This window comes from Pogonomyrmex barbatus, unplaced genomic scaffold (assembly GCF_055798465.1).
Source record: "Pogonomyrmex barbatus isolate J1 unplaced genomic scaffold, ASM5579846v1 scaffold2, whole genome shotgun sequence".
Lineage (NCBI taxonomy): Eukaryota > Metazoa > Arthropoda > Insecta > Hymenoptera > Formicidae > Pogonomyrmex > Pogonomyrmex barbatus.
In genome coordinates, this window is record NW_028297116.1 from 17,422,720 (window position 1) to 17,440,242 (window position 17,523).

The following is a 17,523-nucleotide window of genomic DNA, read 5'->3' on the forward strand; positions in this document are numbered from 1 at the left end:
TGAAAGGATATATTTAAATTACATCTTGTTTATTCTTTGTCTTTGATGACTTTTCACAAAGTTATGTTAGAATATAAGATTATCTATTTCTTCTTTTTAAATATATTTACTAAATAAAAATTTTGCAAATGAATAATGTAATTTATTGAAAAATAAATAATTATAATTATTAAGAAATGAAATAAAAATCGATTGCATTTTTACGTTTTATTTTATTTACATCACAATAATACCACAATACAAGCATTAATTACATTAATAATTATCTCGGAGTTTCTCTCTTTGTCTGAGAGATGCATCCGAAAGATTTATTTTATAGATTATTGATATATTTCCGATCCCCTACATGTTTTTCTTATTTTCTTCTTCGGCAATTATCGTTCAATTTTTATCTTCAAGTTTCGCAACGAGATCTTTCCATTGATCAGATTTATTCTTTGTAAATCACTCCATTCCTATTTTAAAGTTTTGTTTTTGCTTTTCGATACATTTCTTACAATTGGATTTCGGGAAAAATCTCTAAAAAAAAAAAGAAAATTTGATTTTTAGTTTATAGCCAAATCACAAAAATTTTTTTTTCTTTGTCTTATCTTTCTTTTTTAATAAATATCGTTATAAAATAGATTTAGATAAAATATAGAAAAATCAAGTTTGAAGTGAAAAATGTCTAATAAATTAATAGCTATCTTGCTTTTAATAAATAATATTTATATAATAAGCAAAATTTTCGTTCGTTATATTTTTAGAAATATAAAAATATTTGAAAATCAATGATATAAAAATATTTACTTATTAAGTAATATGTAATTTCTTACATATATATACGTATACATATTCTATAATATTAACTTAAAATTTTTGTATAATTTAATTTAAATTCCTTCTTAAGTAAGATAAGTTTAAAATATATTATTATCATAATTTCTTTATCTTTAAAATAATTTATCTGAAATTTATCTTAAATTTCCCGATTTAAAATAAAACTTACTTATTTGAAATTAACGAATAATTATTTTGTTATTTTTTTATTCATACTTATCAACAAAAGTTTCTTATTTTCAATATTTCAATATTATCACTTTAAATGGCATTTAGACATTAATATTAAGAAACATTTTATTTCTGGTCAAACAGTTTACTGTAAACACTAACTCGTGATACATAAATTAATTAAAACATGTGCATAGATATACTTCTAAAATACTTCTGAGCATCTGTCACACATGGTCCTGTGTTCACGAAACAATTGTAATATTCATTTTGCGGTGCATCGTTCTGGAGGATATCCATTATCTCAATATCGTCAAATTTATCGGAATAAAGCTCTTCCGCGAGAACGCACATCAGTGCGTTCAATATTGATACACATTACAATATAGCTTAGTCGATCCATTGTTTCTTCTATTTTCATACTAACTCTTGAGATATTGATTAATCGACTAAATAATCATCTTATTTATACGTTAAAGTAGGATATAAAAAATCGTGACGTGTAAGATGCATAAGTAAACTTGACAATGTGAAAAACACATATCTATGATAACAAAATGAAAAATCTGACGAAGATAATTAGCAAACCTAAATCACTTTTTTATATAAAGATATAAATTGATATCGAGCAAATAGCATAAATTAGCAACATTTTATGCATCATACATATCCGGCAATTTATTCTTAGATAACAAGCTAAAGTTTCAAATAAATTAATAAACTTGAACTGAAAATAAAACTTTTTACCAATTTATATTAGTAAAAAGAAATGTAATTTAATAGTTACAAATAATTACGTAAAGAGTATACTAATAAAGAATAGTTACAAACTAATAAAGAAATCTTATTTTTCATCTTATTTTTCTCTCTCTTAGAAAAAAGAAGGGGGGCAATGGAATATCATTTTCTTTTCTTAAAATAACTCAATAGATACTAATATGATATGATTCTTACAAGTCACAAGTTAATTACACATCACAAAATAATTGCTTTGCTGCATTAATAAGTATTATACAACGTCTACAATCGTAAAATGATAAAAGCGGTCATAATATTAATCGTGGCAATCAATTAGCTTTTGATTAGCCGTCGCAAATAATGTTACGATCGCTTTTGCGACTTTGTGATCCCATTAGAGGAGTTTTACAAAAAAAACTAATAAATAGATACAAAAGTGTTATATAAATATGTTAGTGAATTATAACGCAACAATTGCAATGTAAATGGGGATTTCCCATATATAATTTTATATGTCGAATACATATACATATTACTACATATATTATATATTGGAAAGCCACATTCGAGGCCTTCAAAATAGTTTATAGTTATAAAATTAATATAATTAACATATTTTTCAAAATTGCAATAATTACGTAAAGAGTATACACCTGTAACCAAATAAATAATTTCTACTACTTTCAAAACTGAAATTCAGTTTTTATAAAAACGCAGTGAACACTGATGACTAATAATTGTTTTACAATTCTAAATAAACTGAAACAAAAATCTTCAATCTAAATAAATAAAATAATTTCAACAGTTGTTAGAATTTAATACAAAGTATATGAAATATTATGACATCTCACCACTCTATATCTATCTCATGACCGCCTTGTCTCTTCTATGCTATTTTGTAGTCAGAACATATTAACAGTGAATAACTATTGCAAATCTATGCTTATTTTGAGTTAAAAGATTTATTGTTGTTTTAAAGAAGGTACACACAGTATAGTTTTATATTTTGTTAACAGTAATATATTTTGTTAATTTTATATATATTTTATATATATATATATATATATATATATATATATAAGATATTTTAATTATATGTACTTATTGATATCATCTAACAATATCGCTTTTAAATGTATTACAGATATTTGAAAACAATTGATATAAGATAAATATTTGAAGTAAATAATAATTGATTTAAATAATCAATTATTTTCACGGTCATACTTTGTTTATAACTTTGTCATATAAATGTAGATATTTATTTTTTTCTATTCACAATATAAAATGCACGCGACATTATTCACTTTTAAACAATCATATATTTTATTATTATTATTATTATATAAAATTAAGTAAATAGACATTAAAGCTGCTAGTATTTTTTTGTTGCGCATAATGCATAAAATCTAGGAAACCTAGCAATCTAGCAAAATTTAATGTTATCAATCAAGATAATAATAACAAATTATTTAGTTTAATAAAAATATATTAAAAGAATATTACTCATAAAACTGTGCAATAAATTTATTAAGCTTCAATTTTATTTTTGGGATATCCACGTGCTTTTACTTCTTTAAACAAGGTTATAAGAGAGTCCATGGTCTCTTGTCCAGTTGGGATAATCTGCTCAGGAGGCAACAAGTAACCATAAGTACCTTGATCACGCAACTCATAAACGAAATCAATTTTATTTAACACGTCTGTCATATAATCCGAAGTACAGCCACTAGATATGTCTAAAAATAAGTTTACAAAACTAAATTTAAAAAATAATATTTTTATTTTAATATCGTAATATAATGTTATAATACTTGTAAATTAGATTTTAAAATAATAGAAAGAAAGAGATTCTTAAAAATGTGGTAAATAAAGCTAATTAAAAATGTTAAAGAATATAATGAAAGTGAAAGTGAGAGACAGATAACGTGCAAATAAATAAATAAGAAAAAGCGAGAGAGAGAGAATGAAATAAATGAAAATCTTTTTTACTTACAAGCTTTCTCGGCAATACTTCCAACCTGATACTCAGTTCCATATCTCTTTTTAAGAGACGCACTTGCTTTTGAAGCGATGTCATACTGAAATTTTATAAATTATAAACTCTTTTATAAAGCAATTAGTTTTACTAATAATTATAGAATAAGATTCATAGATAAGATATAGAATAGATCTATAAAAATCTATTATACTACTTTTATAATACTTTTAAGGAATTTTAATTACAATTAATTCGGTCTTATTGACATGTAGAGTAAATTAATATTTCTTTACTAATATAATTAAAATTACTCACCATTTCATCATAATTTTTGATCTTCTTTGTTGTGTAAGCATAAGGAAACATCAAAACCTGTGCATAACAATGGAACACGATATACGCATAAAATTTGTTAGAAATGGAATTAATATAATTAGACATTGTCATCGCTTCTGTAGTAGAAAATGGTCCACTTCCAGCGTACATTTCGGAACATGAGAAATTACTGGCGCCACCACCTACGAACATAATATTGTAATCAAGATACAATTATATTATAAACATCAGACTAGACTCTTGACAGTTCTTAAAATTTAATATTGATTTTTTTTAATAACTTTCGATTGTAATTTTCTGCTGGAAAGGCAAAAAAGTGCTTACTATTCCACTTGTAGCCCCAGTTCCTATTGAGATCGGTACCTGTGCACATTGGAAAATGCGGCTCACGTGTCTTTCTCCATAATCGATCCTGGAAATGGTTAAAAAAAAATGGTTTCGTTCGTGATTATAATTTATAAATTAGTATACATGTGTCATGTAATACTATAAAATAAATATTTACGGTAGTATGCGTGTATACATATCCATCCGGATTGAATACGGGAAATATATACCAATTATGCCTCTCTGCGAGCTCTCTAATATCCGGATCATTGCTGGTTAAAAGTTGATGCAAAACATACATGGTAGTTGCCGGCGATATCCATTCGTTAGCATGGATGCCACCCTCGATAAAGACTCCGGGATTATCAGGTTTAAAGGAAACTTTGACACCTTTAATCTGACGTCTTTCATAAGTTGGGCCGGCTACAACAACCTCTACTTTGTCAGGATACTGTTCAGCCAGATCATCGAAGTTTGTATAAATTTCATCGAGAGTATGGTAACTTGTAAAATTGAACGAAGTTGACTGATTTACGGGTATTGTTCGATCGATCAGTATCTGAACGTCCTCAATAAAAACTTTATAGGATATTTTAGACTCGTCCATTATTCTGTTGAACATTGACAATTTATGCGAGGCTACCATAAGATCTGCTTGCATGTTTACAAAAGGTTCTTTCCAGAAAGTAAACTGTAAATAACATTCAATTTTATATGCTTAATAATAATTTAATTTTAATATTAAAAATTAAATTAATATTAAAAGTAAAACTTATTATTTGTAAGTTTATTATATATATATTTTTAATTTTAAATATTATTTCATAAATGCGCTGGTAAAGCTATAATTTTGTAAATTCCTATTATATTATGTAAATCAACAGAATATATCTATCTTCATCTCTATTTTATTTTTATAATTTGTTTTCTACTATTTTTAATTATTATTTATTTATACTTAGAAAGTTTACTAACGTCGTGATTTTCGCTCAACTGGTATAATAATTCAACTTGTGCCTTTGTAGTTGGAGTTATTCTGAAGACTTTGTAGTTGCGAAAATTCTCGGCAATTATCAAGTTGACAATTGCACACAATATTATTGTCTTCCACATTATGTTTCCGTAATTATTCCCTTTAATTTTAATATATTATGCCACATATAATTCATTTTATTATTGATATACGATTATTACAATTATTAGAAATTTTTCTAATTTTCCTTTACATTTGTATTTCTTAAAAAGTAGATTATTAATCAAGATATTCTGTTTTTATAATTTAAATTTTGAATTTTTTTAACTAAATCAATTTATCTTTTCATGAGATAGAAATATTTGTAATTACTAATATTGTGATGTTTATTGTTCAAGTATAAAATTTCACACGATACTAAAGTTGTCATCACAATAATATGTCATCCTATTATCAAAATGTCGGAGTTAATTTTCATATTTATTAATTGTCTTGTATTTTTTTCATTATTCTAAACAATAAACAATATAAATATAAATATTTTTCTATTAGGTCTTATATCTTATCTATTTATGCACATAAATCTTAAAATAATTTTCTTGTCATGTTAAAAATATTGCTAAGATTATAAAATATTTTATTTAAATAGATTTAAAAATTTATCTAAATATTCTATTTGCAAGAGTGACATTAATAATAATAATTATAATAATACTAATAATAGTAATAAAAGTAGTCATAAAGTTATTTATACGGAAGTATATTATATATTTTCTTAACTTATTAATTTTTTAATGTAAATTTAATTTTAAATAAATTTGGAGAAAATATTTATAAATATTAACGCGACGAAGAACGAATAAATAAGAAATATTATCATTAAATGTTGATAAATTTTATTTGTATGGTTACACAAAATTTTATATTTTCAAAAATTATAATTTTCCCTGATGCATATGTATATGTATATTTTTTATATGAGTAATACCTTCTTCATGCACTATGTGACGGACGTCTTATCTCGGCAAATTGATTGTTTAAAAGTGAACAAATTGAAGAAAAGGTCCGTCGCGACACACCACTCGCAAAAAAAACAGAATCAGATACAAAATTCAATTGGTCAACACTATAACATATTTACAATATTTATTATAAGAATTATATATATAAATCTGATTTTAGATTAGGATATAATATGAATGTTCAGTTATTTATCGACATAAGACACAATGAGTGCCTATACATAAATGTTGCAATTTCTCATTTTGTAAGACTTAAAAGAATTGTTAACTGTAATCGCGAAGTAAAGTGCCCGAATTATCTTGTGCGACTCAAAAAGAGTAAGACTGCATGCTTAAGTTTTGTTTTTACAAGCTCGGTTTTTGGAAAATTTTAAACGGAAATCTTTTGTTGTACAAACGGACGTTGCACGAAAATTAGATTCTTCAAAAATGGAAACGAAATTTCGGCGTTATTTTGATACAAAAAATCAAAATTGTGTGACGAAGAGATTGTCGCGAATAGGAAGCTGAATGATAGTCGAATGATTTTGTCGTGACTTACGTGCGCAGGGTTTTTGAGGCCGCGTGTAAGGTTTTTAGGTTGATGAATGTATGTTGCGGCTGATATAAACACGGACTATCGGCTGCATTTCAAACAGCAACGTTCTAAAAAATAACGAAGAAAATATATATATATAATTTTCTTATCTTGAAAACTAATGATTGTACTTTGTATTTTTACAATTGTTATACATAAAATTATCGTAATTTTTATAATTATATGTACATATATATATGTATATATGACTTACATACGCAAAGTTTTTGAGACCGCGTGTGAGGTTTTGAGATTGACGAATATATATGTATATATAATTATAAAAATTATGATAATTTTACGTGTAACTGTAAAAATACAAAGTACATTAGTTTTTAAGATAAGAAAATTATATATATATATATATATATATATATATATAATTATATATATATAATTAATATATATATATATATATATTTTCTTTGTTATTTTTTAGAACGTTGCTGTTTGAAATGCAGCCGATAGTCCGTATTCACATTAGCCGCAACATACATTCGCCAACTTAAAAACCTCACACGCGGCCTTAAAAACTCTGCGCACGTAAGTTACAATGTATAAAATCATTCGACTATCATTCAGCTTCCTATCCGCGACAATCCAATCTCTTCGTCACATAATTTTGATTTTTTATACGTATAATTATACATAATCTTTGTATGTCTGTATGTTATAAGATATATAAAATTGTTTACATACAATTCAAAATGACCACCATAAAAAATCATGAAAAATTTATCTAAATAAACAAATAATTAATAATTAAAATAAACAGCTAAAATTTACAATTGAAAATATAAGCTGGAATTCTTCTGTGATGATTAAATATATAAAATTTTATTTTATATATATATATATATAATTTTATTTACATAAAGCATAATATAAAAAATTCGAAACATTGCGAAGAATTTAATAGTAATTAATCAATTTACAATCTCGCATAAATCTTACCAGAAAATAGCTCTCAGTCAAACTGTTTCAAATTTTAATATTTTGTCATCGAGTTACACAAAAGTATTTACAAAAATGCTTTTCACGAGTACAAACTAAATGCCTTAATTTCAATTCCAAGTTTCCTTTGAAATATTATTTTATATTACAAGAAAAAAAATTAAAATAACTTTTTTTTATTACGAAAACATCAACGAAAAAAATATCAGATTGTATCACATTTGTGTATCAAAAAATATCACATTTTTCAATATTTTGAAAAATATTATTATTTATCAGGTATAAAATATCCTAAAAAAAGCTTTATTTTATTTTTTAATTCCAAAAAGCATCCATTTAGGATTTCCAAAAATTGAAAATATTTTATTTTGCACGATGTAATATAAACACAAACCAAAATACAATTCTGAAGGAAATAATAAAAGTGTCTCAAAAGATTTTATCAGAGTTGCTTATTTATCATAGTTAGGAATCATCATGTATTTTAAAAATAACCTTATCTTTTTATAATGGAAACACATTTGCAAATATAAATTCTCTATACTATTTTATGTACGCAATTGCATATGGTAGTAACGTTTTATTATCGTATAATTATTTTTATTAAGATTCTGAAATAGAATGTTGTTTAAGCGTTATGATAAAAAGGCTGTTTCTAATCTATTAGCGCTAATCTCAATTGAATGATAAAAAATTCTGCACTTATGAGCTCTCATTATTGTATAACCGCAAATATAGAAGAATAAAGATAAATCCGCGAAATGAGGAAATCCTGCGTACGAAGTTCTATATAGTTTTCTCTCTTTCTCTTTTTACAATACTCTCTCTTTCTCTTATTACAATACTTTAATGTTTCTTTTTTTTTAATTGCAGTTCTATAAATTTTTCTCTTCTTCACTGTATGTTTTAATATATGTTTGTAGACTTTATAAAAAAATATCGATCAACTACGTCTTGTAATTAAAATAATTCTGAAGATCTTGTAACTTATCTAAAGCCATTAGAAAACCGATGACTGCATATATTTATTGTCTTCGACATTATGAGATTACAAAATTACACAGATCATGTTCTTATTTTAAAAATTGATTGTATTGACTGTTCTTCCACAATTGTTATATAATTATTATATAATTATTATATACAATATATATACAATTTGCTAGTATATATATATGTGTGTGTGTGTGTGTGTGTGTGTGTGTGTGTGTGTGTGTGTGTGTGTGTGTGTGTGTGTGTGTGTGTGTGTGTGTGTGTGTGTGTGTATGTGTATATAATATTATGAAAATCGACTTGATGTTAACTTAAAACGTTGTTGCATTTTATAAGATTAATGTCTCTCCTGTACATTTATTGTTTTGTTTATCAAGTGGAACATTGTGCATATTTAATGTTAAAATTTAATAATAGTCAATAAAGTAGCAAAATAAATATTTTAATATATCAGAATAAATTATCAATAACACTATCAATAGTGTTATTGACATCGACATTATTTATAGTTCAATAATAATTAATGAAATTGGAAATCTTTTGAATCTTTTCTTTATAACATCATATAAAAATAAAGTATTTATTATTCTATTTATAAAGTATAATTCTATTAATAAAGTATTTATTATTTCTAATGTTCAAAATTATAAATTATAAAGTACACAACATTAAAAGAAAAATTATCAAATTATTTATTAAAAATAGTTTATTGACTTTTTTTTACTATTTTTCAAATTTTAATTGTCTTAATATCTTTTTAATTTTTCTATTTTAATTATTTTTAATCACTTTTAATCACTTTTCGGATATCCATGAGCCTTTGCTTCTTTAAACATAGCTACAAGAGAGTTTAGAGTTTCTTCTCCAGTCGGAATAATTTGCTCAGGAGGCAACAAAAAGCCATAACGTCCTTGATCACGTAACTCGTAAACGTAGACGATAGGTGTTCGACAAACACCTTTGACATAATCCGCAGTACTTCCAGTAGCCACATCTGAAAATAATTTTAAAAGACTATCTTTATAAATAATTATTTTAATATTGTAATTAATATCACAACAATATCAATTTTGTAAATTATAGTTCAAAAATAAAAGAAATTTTTAAATGTAGTAGACCAAATTAATAGCTTAAAAAACATAGTAATTCAAGAACAAAGATAAAAAGAGAGGGAGGAGATAAAATATTTATAAATATTTAATAAATTAAAATTTCTCCACTTACAAATTGTTTCAGCAATATCTCCGTAACGATATTCAGTTCCGTATCTCTTTTTAAGAGCTGCAACTGATTTCGCCGCGATGTCATACTGAAATCATAAAGATTATATTATAGATTGCAAAATAAAATAATAACAATAGATAATAACAAAGGTAATAACAAAGATAATAACAATTTACCAGCTACAAATTTAAATCATTAAAGAATCTGATCAATTATTTGATTTACTTTTACTAAATATTACTAAATAACTAAGTTATTAAATATGTATGTTACTAAAATAGATTTCTTTATTACTATATAATTATTTTTTCATTAATTTATATTTTAAATGATAAGTTGCACAAAGCTAATAAGTACAGTATAATCGTAGTAGTACAAAAAAAATGTTAATTGTTTCAAAATGTTAATTGTTTCACTTGTTTTTGACTTAATATTCAAATACATTAATATTCAGATTTGATATCATAATTTTTCAAAAACAACATATTTTTAACAAGATATTTTTTTCAAAAATATTTACCAAATCCTCATAGTTTTCAAGATGTGCTGTTGTGTAACCATAAGGGAACATCAAAAGCTGTGAATAACTGTGGAATGAGATGTACGCGTAGAATTTGTCAGAAATGGATCTAATGTATTCGGACATGGTTCTTGTTTCTATAGCGGAGAACGGTGCATTTCCGGCATAAGTTTCAGAACATTGAAACATGCTGGAACCTCTTCCTATAAATATAATAATATTAACGAAATATAATAATATTAACGAAAATGTATAACAAATATTAAATTAATTGCACTTAATTAAACTCTTCATTTTTACTACGTTCTTAGCAATTTTTAGCATTATATATATTTTTAATAAATAGCTTCTTTTTTAGTTTTTATAATTTTCTTAAGAAAAAATTACGAGTACTTACGATTCCATTTATAGCCCCAATTTCTATTGGGATCGGTACCTCTGCAGAATAATCCATGCAGCTCACGTGTCTTTCTCCACATACGATTCTAAGAAGTAGTTAAAAAAATTATAAATTAATAAATAACGTGCTACGTATTATAAAAGATGGCTTACTGTAGTATGTGTATACACGTATCCATCGGGATTAAATACAGGAAAGATGTACCAATCGTGACTTATAGCCAATGAAATAACGTCCCGATCCGTGCTGGTCAACAACTCATGCAAGATATACATGACAGTCGCTGGGGAGATCCACTCCCTAGCATGATTACCCCCCTCGATGAAGATTCCGGGATTGCTTGCATTAAAGGAAATTTTGACGCCTTTGATCTCACGTCCCTCGGATGTTTTGCCACCTACGATGACTTTTACTTTATTAGGATATTTTATGGCCAGCTTATCCAGATTTTTATAAATCTCCCAAAGAGAGTGATAATTATAAAAATCGAATGACGCCGTCTGATTTGCGAATGTCGTTCGATCGACTAATGCCTGAACATCCTCAATATAAACTTTGTGAGGTGCTTTAATCCGAGATATTATTTCGTAAAATGTAGACAGCTTATGCGGGGCTACCATAAGATCCGCTTCTGTGTTTACAGACGTTGGTTCTTTCCAAAAAGTAAACTGTAAATAATATATTTGATTTTTATATTTGATATTTAATAACAATCTAATTTCAATTTTAAAAATGGTTTATATAAGTCAATTTTGCTCTCAATTTTGCTCTCAATTTCTAATATTTAATAAATAAATTACATACGTATAAAAATTATTTGTAAAACTCAAAGTACATTCTACATGTTTCATAAAACTAATTCTACAAATTAATATAATTTACAGAAGAAGATATTTAATTTCAAAACAACTATTATCGTGTGTCTTTTTCAAAATTTAAGTATGTTAGTTTTAAACAATACATATATTTACAAAATTTAAATCTACAGCATCTTTTTTATTATGAAATATTGGTTTTGAACAAGATATTTTAAATTCAATACTTCTTCTACTTTAATTTTTAGAATGCAATTTAGATTAAAATAATTTTTCAAGAAACAGACTTTTTATAAATAAAAAGTCATAGTTTTTATCTTTACTTTATTTTTATAATATTATTTTCATTATATTTAATTATTATCTATGCTTGAAGAATTTACTTACTTCATTTGGAATCTCCATTAATCGATGCAGTAGTTCAACTTGCGTCTGTGTAATTGGAGTAATTCTGAAGACTTTATAATTGTGAAAAGTAGCCTTCTCGGCGGTCACCAGGCCAATTATCGTAAGTAATATTATCGTCTTCCACATTATGTTTTCATCACTATATTTCCCTTTAATTTTAATTTATGATATTACTTTTCATTAATTATTATATTTATCGCAAATTTCTCTTATCGTACCAATATTTACATTGGAAAACAATTAGATTATTAATACATAAATTATTAATAAATAAATTAAAACAAATAAATAAATTTTTAATTGGATAATGTTGCATTTAATTCTCTTTATTTTTGAATTGTTTAAAAGAAAACTAGCTTACCTTACCGCAAAATAGTAATATTTGTGATTACCAGATACTGTAGTGTTTCATTGTATTTAAATACAGAATTTCACACGGCACCAAAAATGCACTATCACAATAATTTGTCATTCTGCTATCAAAACGTCAGAATAGGTCTTTATATTTAGTTCTCAGATGGTTTTCTGTTATATAAGTATGCATTGTTTACTATAAATATGTATACTTGGTTAACTATCTTAAATTTGAATCTACCTATATTTATAACTTTTACTAATAAATTATTTATGCGACAAGAATAGAAAAATAAAAAATTCATCATTAAATATTTATTAAATCTGTATCTATTTTTACGATTATATAAAATTTCGGTTTTAAAAAATTGTAGTTTTTATTAGTGCGTGCTATTTTATATTTTACATAAGCGATGTTTTTTTCATAAATGATTCATTACTCGAGAGATAGCTTATTGACAATTGGCCATCCGGAAAATTATATACAGATATATTGTATTCTATATTCTATATTTCTACAACTGTAGAATTATAACGCATAATTATTTCTATATGTAATATATTATGTTGTATTACTATAAAAATATTATATAACGTACAACATGTATATTATGTATGTATAACTGACAATATCTTAAATGTATCGCTAAAGAAAATTGTAGATTATAAAACGTGGAATTAAAAAAAAAATTTATTTAAACAGGTAATAAGAATAAATCAAATAATTGGATTAAATTCAAAATAAAAAACATAAGCTAGCATTTTTTTCTGTGATAATGATATATATATACAATTTTGTAAATATCAAACATGGCATATAAAATTCAAAATATTGTATATAATTAGAATCAAAATATCAAAAATTTATTCATAACAATTGATCATAAAATCAAGAAATAAATTAATAATATGCCAAATAAGAATAAATTATTGATAGTATTCGCAACAAATATTATATTATATTATATTATTTATAATGTAATGTTAATTAATAAAATTACAAATCTTTAAGTTTCAATTCATTGTATGCAATTGAAAACAAAAATGGCAAGATTTATTATTATATTATAGATTACACAGTGTTGTAAGAAAAATTAACAAATTGTCAAACAATAATATTATTCAATAATATTATTTACAAGGAGTTAACTTTAATTATTTGGGGTATCCAAGTTCTTTTGCTCCTTTAAACATGGCTACAAGAGAGTCCAGAGTTTCTTGTCCAGTCGGGATAATTTGCGAAGGCGGCAATACAAAACCGTAACGACCCTGATCGCGCAATTCATAAGTATAGGCGATAGGTATACCAAAAGTACCTTTAACCCAATCCATAGAACCTCCAGAAGCTGGATCTGAAAATTATATTATAATAATATGTTTAATATGTCTAATATGTCTAGTAGACAAAATAAGTCTAAAAAACTAAATTTTTATGAAAAATTATTTTAAATTCAAATTGCATAAATTATATCAAATTATTATATTTGTTAAATAATAGAGAGAAATTTTATAAATTTATAAATTTATAAATTATTTAGAAAATTAATAAATATATATAATATATTTAAGTGTAATGTTGATTAAATTCTTTTTTAACGATAGATAAGAAATGTGCAAATCAAAGATTATTAACAATGAATTAAATCAGATCGAATCTCTTCCTTTTTCAAATTCGAATTAAACTAATAAAATTTCATTCAAATCGAATCAAATCGAATCAAATTGAATCAAATCATAATTGAAACATAATTTTTAATCAACAACATAATTATTGTTAAAATATCATGCACGCATGTGTATAAAACGAATTATATTCTTATTTTATTTCAATAACATAGTCGTTATATTTTTCTTAGTGATAAATATAATTTATAAAGATTGTTTCGATACATATAATTTGTATTTAAAATTCCTAAACTTGAAATTTTCAATTTAAATCCGAATCATAAAAATTTAAATTCGAATTTCATATAAGTTTTGATTCGATTCGAATAGTTCGCACAGCTTTATATAAGCTAGAGAGAATAAGAAAGACACAGAGAGGAAATTTTGTCTTACAGATTATCTCAGCAATATTTCCAACTTGGTATTTAGTTCCATATCTCTTGGCAAGAGCTGCAGCTGATTTCAAGCCTATAGCTTTCTGTAAAATTATAAAAATCACGTAAGACAAGCAATAATTAATTTGTTAACTTAATATCGAGATTTATGTATAATTATTTTATTATAAATTTCTCAAAGTTATATAATATTTTTACAATAAAATTTACTCACCAAATCATTATAGTTATCAAGATGTTCTTCTGTATGACCGTATGGTGTCATCAATAGTTGCGAGTAGCTATGGAACGCAATATACGCATAGATATTTTTGGAAATAGACCTAATATATTCAGACATGCTCTTTGTCTCAATTTCGGAAAACGGTGCACTTCCAGCAAAGGTCTCAGAGCATGGGGAATCACTGGCGCCAACAACTAACAATGTCAAATTATGTATTGTTACAAAATAATATGTTGAAATAAAGTTAATCTTAAATCTTTAAGTTTTTCTCAAAGATCTTAAAATAATCCTAACTGTTTATACATTATTTAATTTTTAGCTATTACAATTTTCTGTTAATATAATACAAATTCTTACCATTCCACTGGTAATCCCAGTTTCTGTTGGGGTCACTGCCGTAACAGAAGATTCCGTATGGCTTACGTGTTTTTCTCCACATACGATTCTAAAATAAATTTAAAATATTCATGTAATTAATCTTGCATTATAAATTAACAATTATAAACACATGATACATGACAATTATAAACATATGATATTGTGAAACAAAGCTTACTCTGGTATGGGTGTATACGTATCCATCAGGATTAAACGAGGGGAAGATGTACCAATCATGACTCTCAGCCAAATCTCTGACCTCCGGATCGTTGCTAGTCAGCAATTGATGCAGAATATACATGACAGTCGCCGGCGAGATCCATTCTCTGGCATGAATGCCACCCTCGAGAAAGATTCCGGGGTTATTGGCTTTAAATGAAACCTTGACACCTTTGATCGGACGGCCTTCGTATGATTTGCCTCCTACAACAACTTTTACTTTGTCGGGATATTGGCTGGCCAGGTCGTCCAAATTTTTATAAATACTCTCGAGAGGATGGTAGGCTCTAAAATTGAATCCTATCGCTGCAGTTGCTGGTTCTGCTTGATCGATCAATTCCTGAACATTCTTGATGTAAAGTTCATGTGGTATTTGGAGTTTCGTCATTATTTCGTAGAATTCGGGCAGTTTGTGCGGAGCCACCATAATTTCCGCCTGTTTGTTCAGACTCGGTAGCTTCCAGAAGTTGAACTGTGCATAATGTTTAATTCAGTATAGTCTAATAACAATACAATTAGTCTAAAAAATTGATTACATAATTGTCAGTTTTATCTTTTTTAAATTTTATTTTACAAACAGCTAAATAAATTTATGGGAAAAACTTTATACTAATTTTATAAATTTGTATTATATTACACAATTTTAAAGAAGGTTGTTTTTAATTTTAGCTAAAATGTCTAACTTAAATATTAAGAATTTTTAAAAAGATTTTTGCACAGGCTATATAAATTATCTTTACTTGTTATCTTTATAATTGGAAGACTTACTCCATCTGATGAATCGTATGTCAATTGATTGAGTGAATCAACTTGCTCTTTTGTAGTTGTGGCAACTCGGAAGACTTTAAAGTTTTCAAAAGTAGCCTGTTCGGCGGCCACTAGGCCCAAGACTGAGCACAATATTATTATCTTCCACATGATGATCGCCCTTTAATTTTAATACACAGATATCAACTTTAGTTATTAATTTATTCTGTAAAAATCTTTTCGGAAAAAGTTAACTTACCCTTCTGTAAAACAGAAGCACCTGCAATTACGGATTCTGTGATATTCGTTGATTTAAATAGGCAGTTGCACACGGCACCAAAGTTGCATTATCACACTAATTTGTGCTATCAAGGTATTGACGTAGAATTGTATACTATATTTAAGTATACATTCATGTGAATGTGTATCTTTTATAAATAACTTTCTTATTTCGCCACTTGTATTCAACACCTGTGTATATATTTGCAACTTGTACACGTCAATCTTATATGTGATAATTTTCTTATCATAATATTGCTAGATGTATGAAATATTTAATTTACAGGTATTCAAACACATGCAATTTTCTACCTCTTTTTACAATTTATTTTATTAATATAATATAGAAAATGCTTGTTAAGTATAAAGTATAAGAAAATCAATAAATTATTGTCATTGTTATTTATATTTATTTATATAATAATATAAAATAATATAATTTTACAGTTGTGCCTTTTCGTCTTATTATTTATTTATTATTTCTACAAACAATGTATATATTTGTTTTATTATACGGAATATATATTTGATTAATAAAACAATTCGTTTATTTATCTTTATATTTTTTTAAATCTAATAATTATAAAGTACTGTTTTATATCTATTGCATTAGTCGTATTGGTTAATCATAATAATCAAAGTTAACATCTTAAAAAATTAAAAGTTAACTAAAATAAAATTAAAAAGTTAATAACTTTTAATGTAGTTAATACTCTAACTAAATAATCTAACTTAGTTAATTATAAATTAATTAACTTAAAACTTAAACTAGTTATTTTTAAAACACATAAACTATAACTTATTAACTTTTTTCCTAAGTTAAAAAATTATTTATGTAGAAGAAAAAATTGTAAAAAAACGCATATAGAAAAACAATATTTCTTCGTTATTTTATATAAATTTAATATATAAATAAAATATTAAATTATTTGATGATTCGTATTGTAATTGTTATTTATATATAATATTTATATATAATATATATAATATTGTCTTGTTATATAT

The 17,523-nt window shown here is 25.2% G+C and overlaps 3 protein-coding genes across 4 annotated transcripts; all 3 read right to left on the reverse strand.

Annotated features, from left to right (window-relative positions):
- Positions 1–2,988: 2,988 nt before the first annotated feature.
- On the reverse strand, positions 2,989–7,033 carry LOC105434214 (zinc carboxypeptidase-like). 2 transcript variants are annotated; one of them, XM_011649870.2, is made up of 8 exons: positions 6,909–7,033; positions 6,334–6,471; positions 5,348–5,505; positions 4,551–5,063; positions 4,370–4,457; positions 4,025–4,227; positions 3,725–3,809; positions 2,989–3,467 (listed from the first exon to the last, which is right to left on the reverse strand). In XM_011649870.2, the coding sequence occupies exons 3-8, from the start codon at positions 5,483–5,485 to the stop codon at positions 3,259–3,261; spliced, it is 1,236 nt and encodes a 411-aa protein (XP_011648172.2). In that variant the 5' UTR covers positions 5,486–5,505; positions 6,334–6,471; positions 6,909–7,033; the 3' UTR covers positions 2,989–3,258. The 2 variants fall into 2 exon arrangements, with proteins under 2 accessions (XP_011648172.2, XP_088932804.1); XM_089076678.1 differs by having other exon boundaries at positions 6,334–6,426; positions 6,909–7,028.
- A 2,463-nt stretch (positions 7,034–9,496) lies between these two features.
- LOC105434215 (zinc carboxypeptidase-like) lies at positions 9,497–12,707 on the reverse strand. The gene is made up of 7 exons (XM_011649871.3): positions 12,620–12,707; positions 12,238–12,407; positions 11,188–11,703; positions 11,033–11,120; positions 10,636–10,838; positions 10,116–10,200; positions 9,497–9,885 (listed from the first exon to the last, which is right to left on the reverse strand). The coding sequence occupies exons 2-7, from the start codon at positions 12,382–12,384 to the stop codon at positions 9,683–9,685; spliced, it is 1,242 nt and encodes a 413-aa protein (XP_011648173.2). The 5' UTR covers positions 12,385–12,407; positions 12,620–12,707; the 3' UTR covers positions 9,497–9,682.
- Positions 12,708–13,315: 608 nt separating this feature from the next.
- On the reverse strand, positions 13,316–16,692 carry LOC105434216 (zinc carboxypeptidase-like). Its single transcript, XM_089076516.1, has 7 exons — positions 16,499–16,692; positions 16,261–16,420; positions 15,452–15,964; positions 15,253–15,340; positions 14,887–15,089; positions 14,671–14,755; positions 13,316–13,964 (listed from the first exon to the last, which is right to left on the reverse strand). The coding sequence occupies exons 2-7, from the start codon at positions 16,408–16,410 to the stop codon at positions 13,768–13,770; spliced, it is 1,236 nt and encodes a 411-aa protein (XP_088932642.1). The 5' UTR covers positions 16,411–16,420; positions 16,499–16,692; the 3' UTR covers positions 13,316–13,767.
- Between the last annotated feature and the right edge of the window lie 831 nt (positions 16,693–17,523).

Bases quoted from the DNA above. Each gene is read 5' to 3' on its own strand.
- LOC105434215 (XM_011649871.3), bottom strand. From the start codon at position 12,384: ATGTGGAAGACGATAATATTACTTACGATAATTGGCCTGGTGACCGCC. The intron at 11,704-12,237 runs GTAAGTAAATTC...TATTATTTACAG, and splicing joins TAATGGAGATTCCAAATGAA to TTTACTTTTTGGAAAGAACC. The intron at 10,201-10,635 runs GTAAATATTTTT...TTATGATTTCAG, and splicing joins TTGAAAACTATGAGGATTTG to TATGACATCGCGGCGAAATC.
- LOC105434216 (XM_089076516.1), bottom strand. From the start codon at position 16,410: ATGTGGAAGATAATAATATTGTGCTCAGTCTTGGGCCTAGTGGCCGCC. The intron at 15,090-15,252 runs GTAAGAATTTGT...TGACATTGTTAG, and splicing joins CTGGGATTACCAGTGGAATG to TTGTTGGCGCCAGTGATTCC. The intron at 14,756-14,886 runs GTGAGTAAATTT...ATAATTTTACAG, and splicing joins TTGATAACTATAATGATTTG to AAAGCTATAGGCTTGAAATC.
- LOC105434214 (XM_011649870.2), bottom strand. From the start codon at position 5,485: ATGTGGAAGACAATAATATTGTGTGCAATTGTCAACTTGATAATTGCC. The intron at 3,810-4,024 runs GTGAGTAATTTT...ATAAAATTTCAG, and splicing joins TCAAAAATTATGATGAAATG to TATGACATCGCTTCAAAAGC. The intron at 3,468-3,724 runs GTAAGTAAAAAA...ACTTATTTTTAG, and splicing joins AAGTATTGCCGAGAAAGCTT to ACATATCTAGTGGCTGTACT.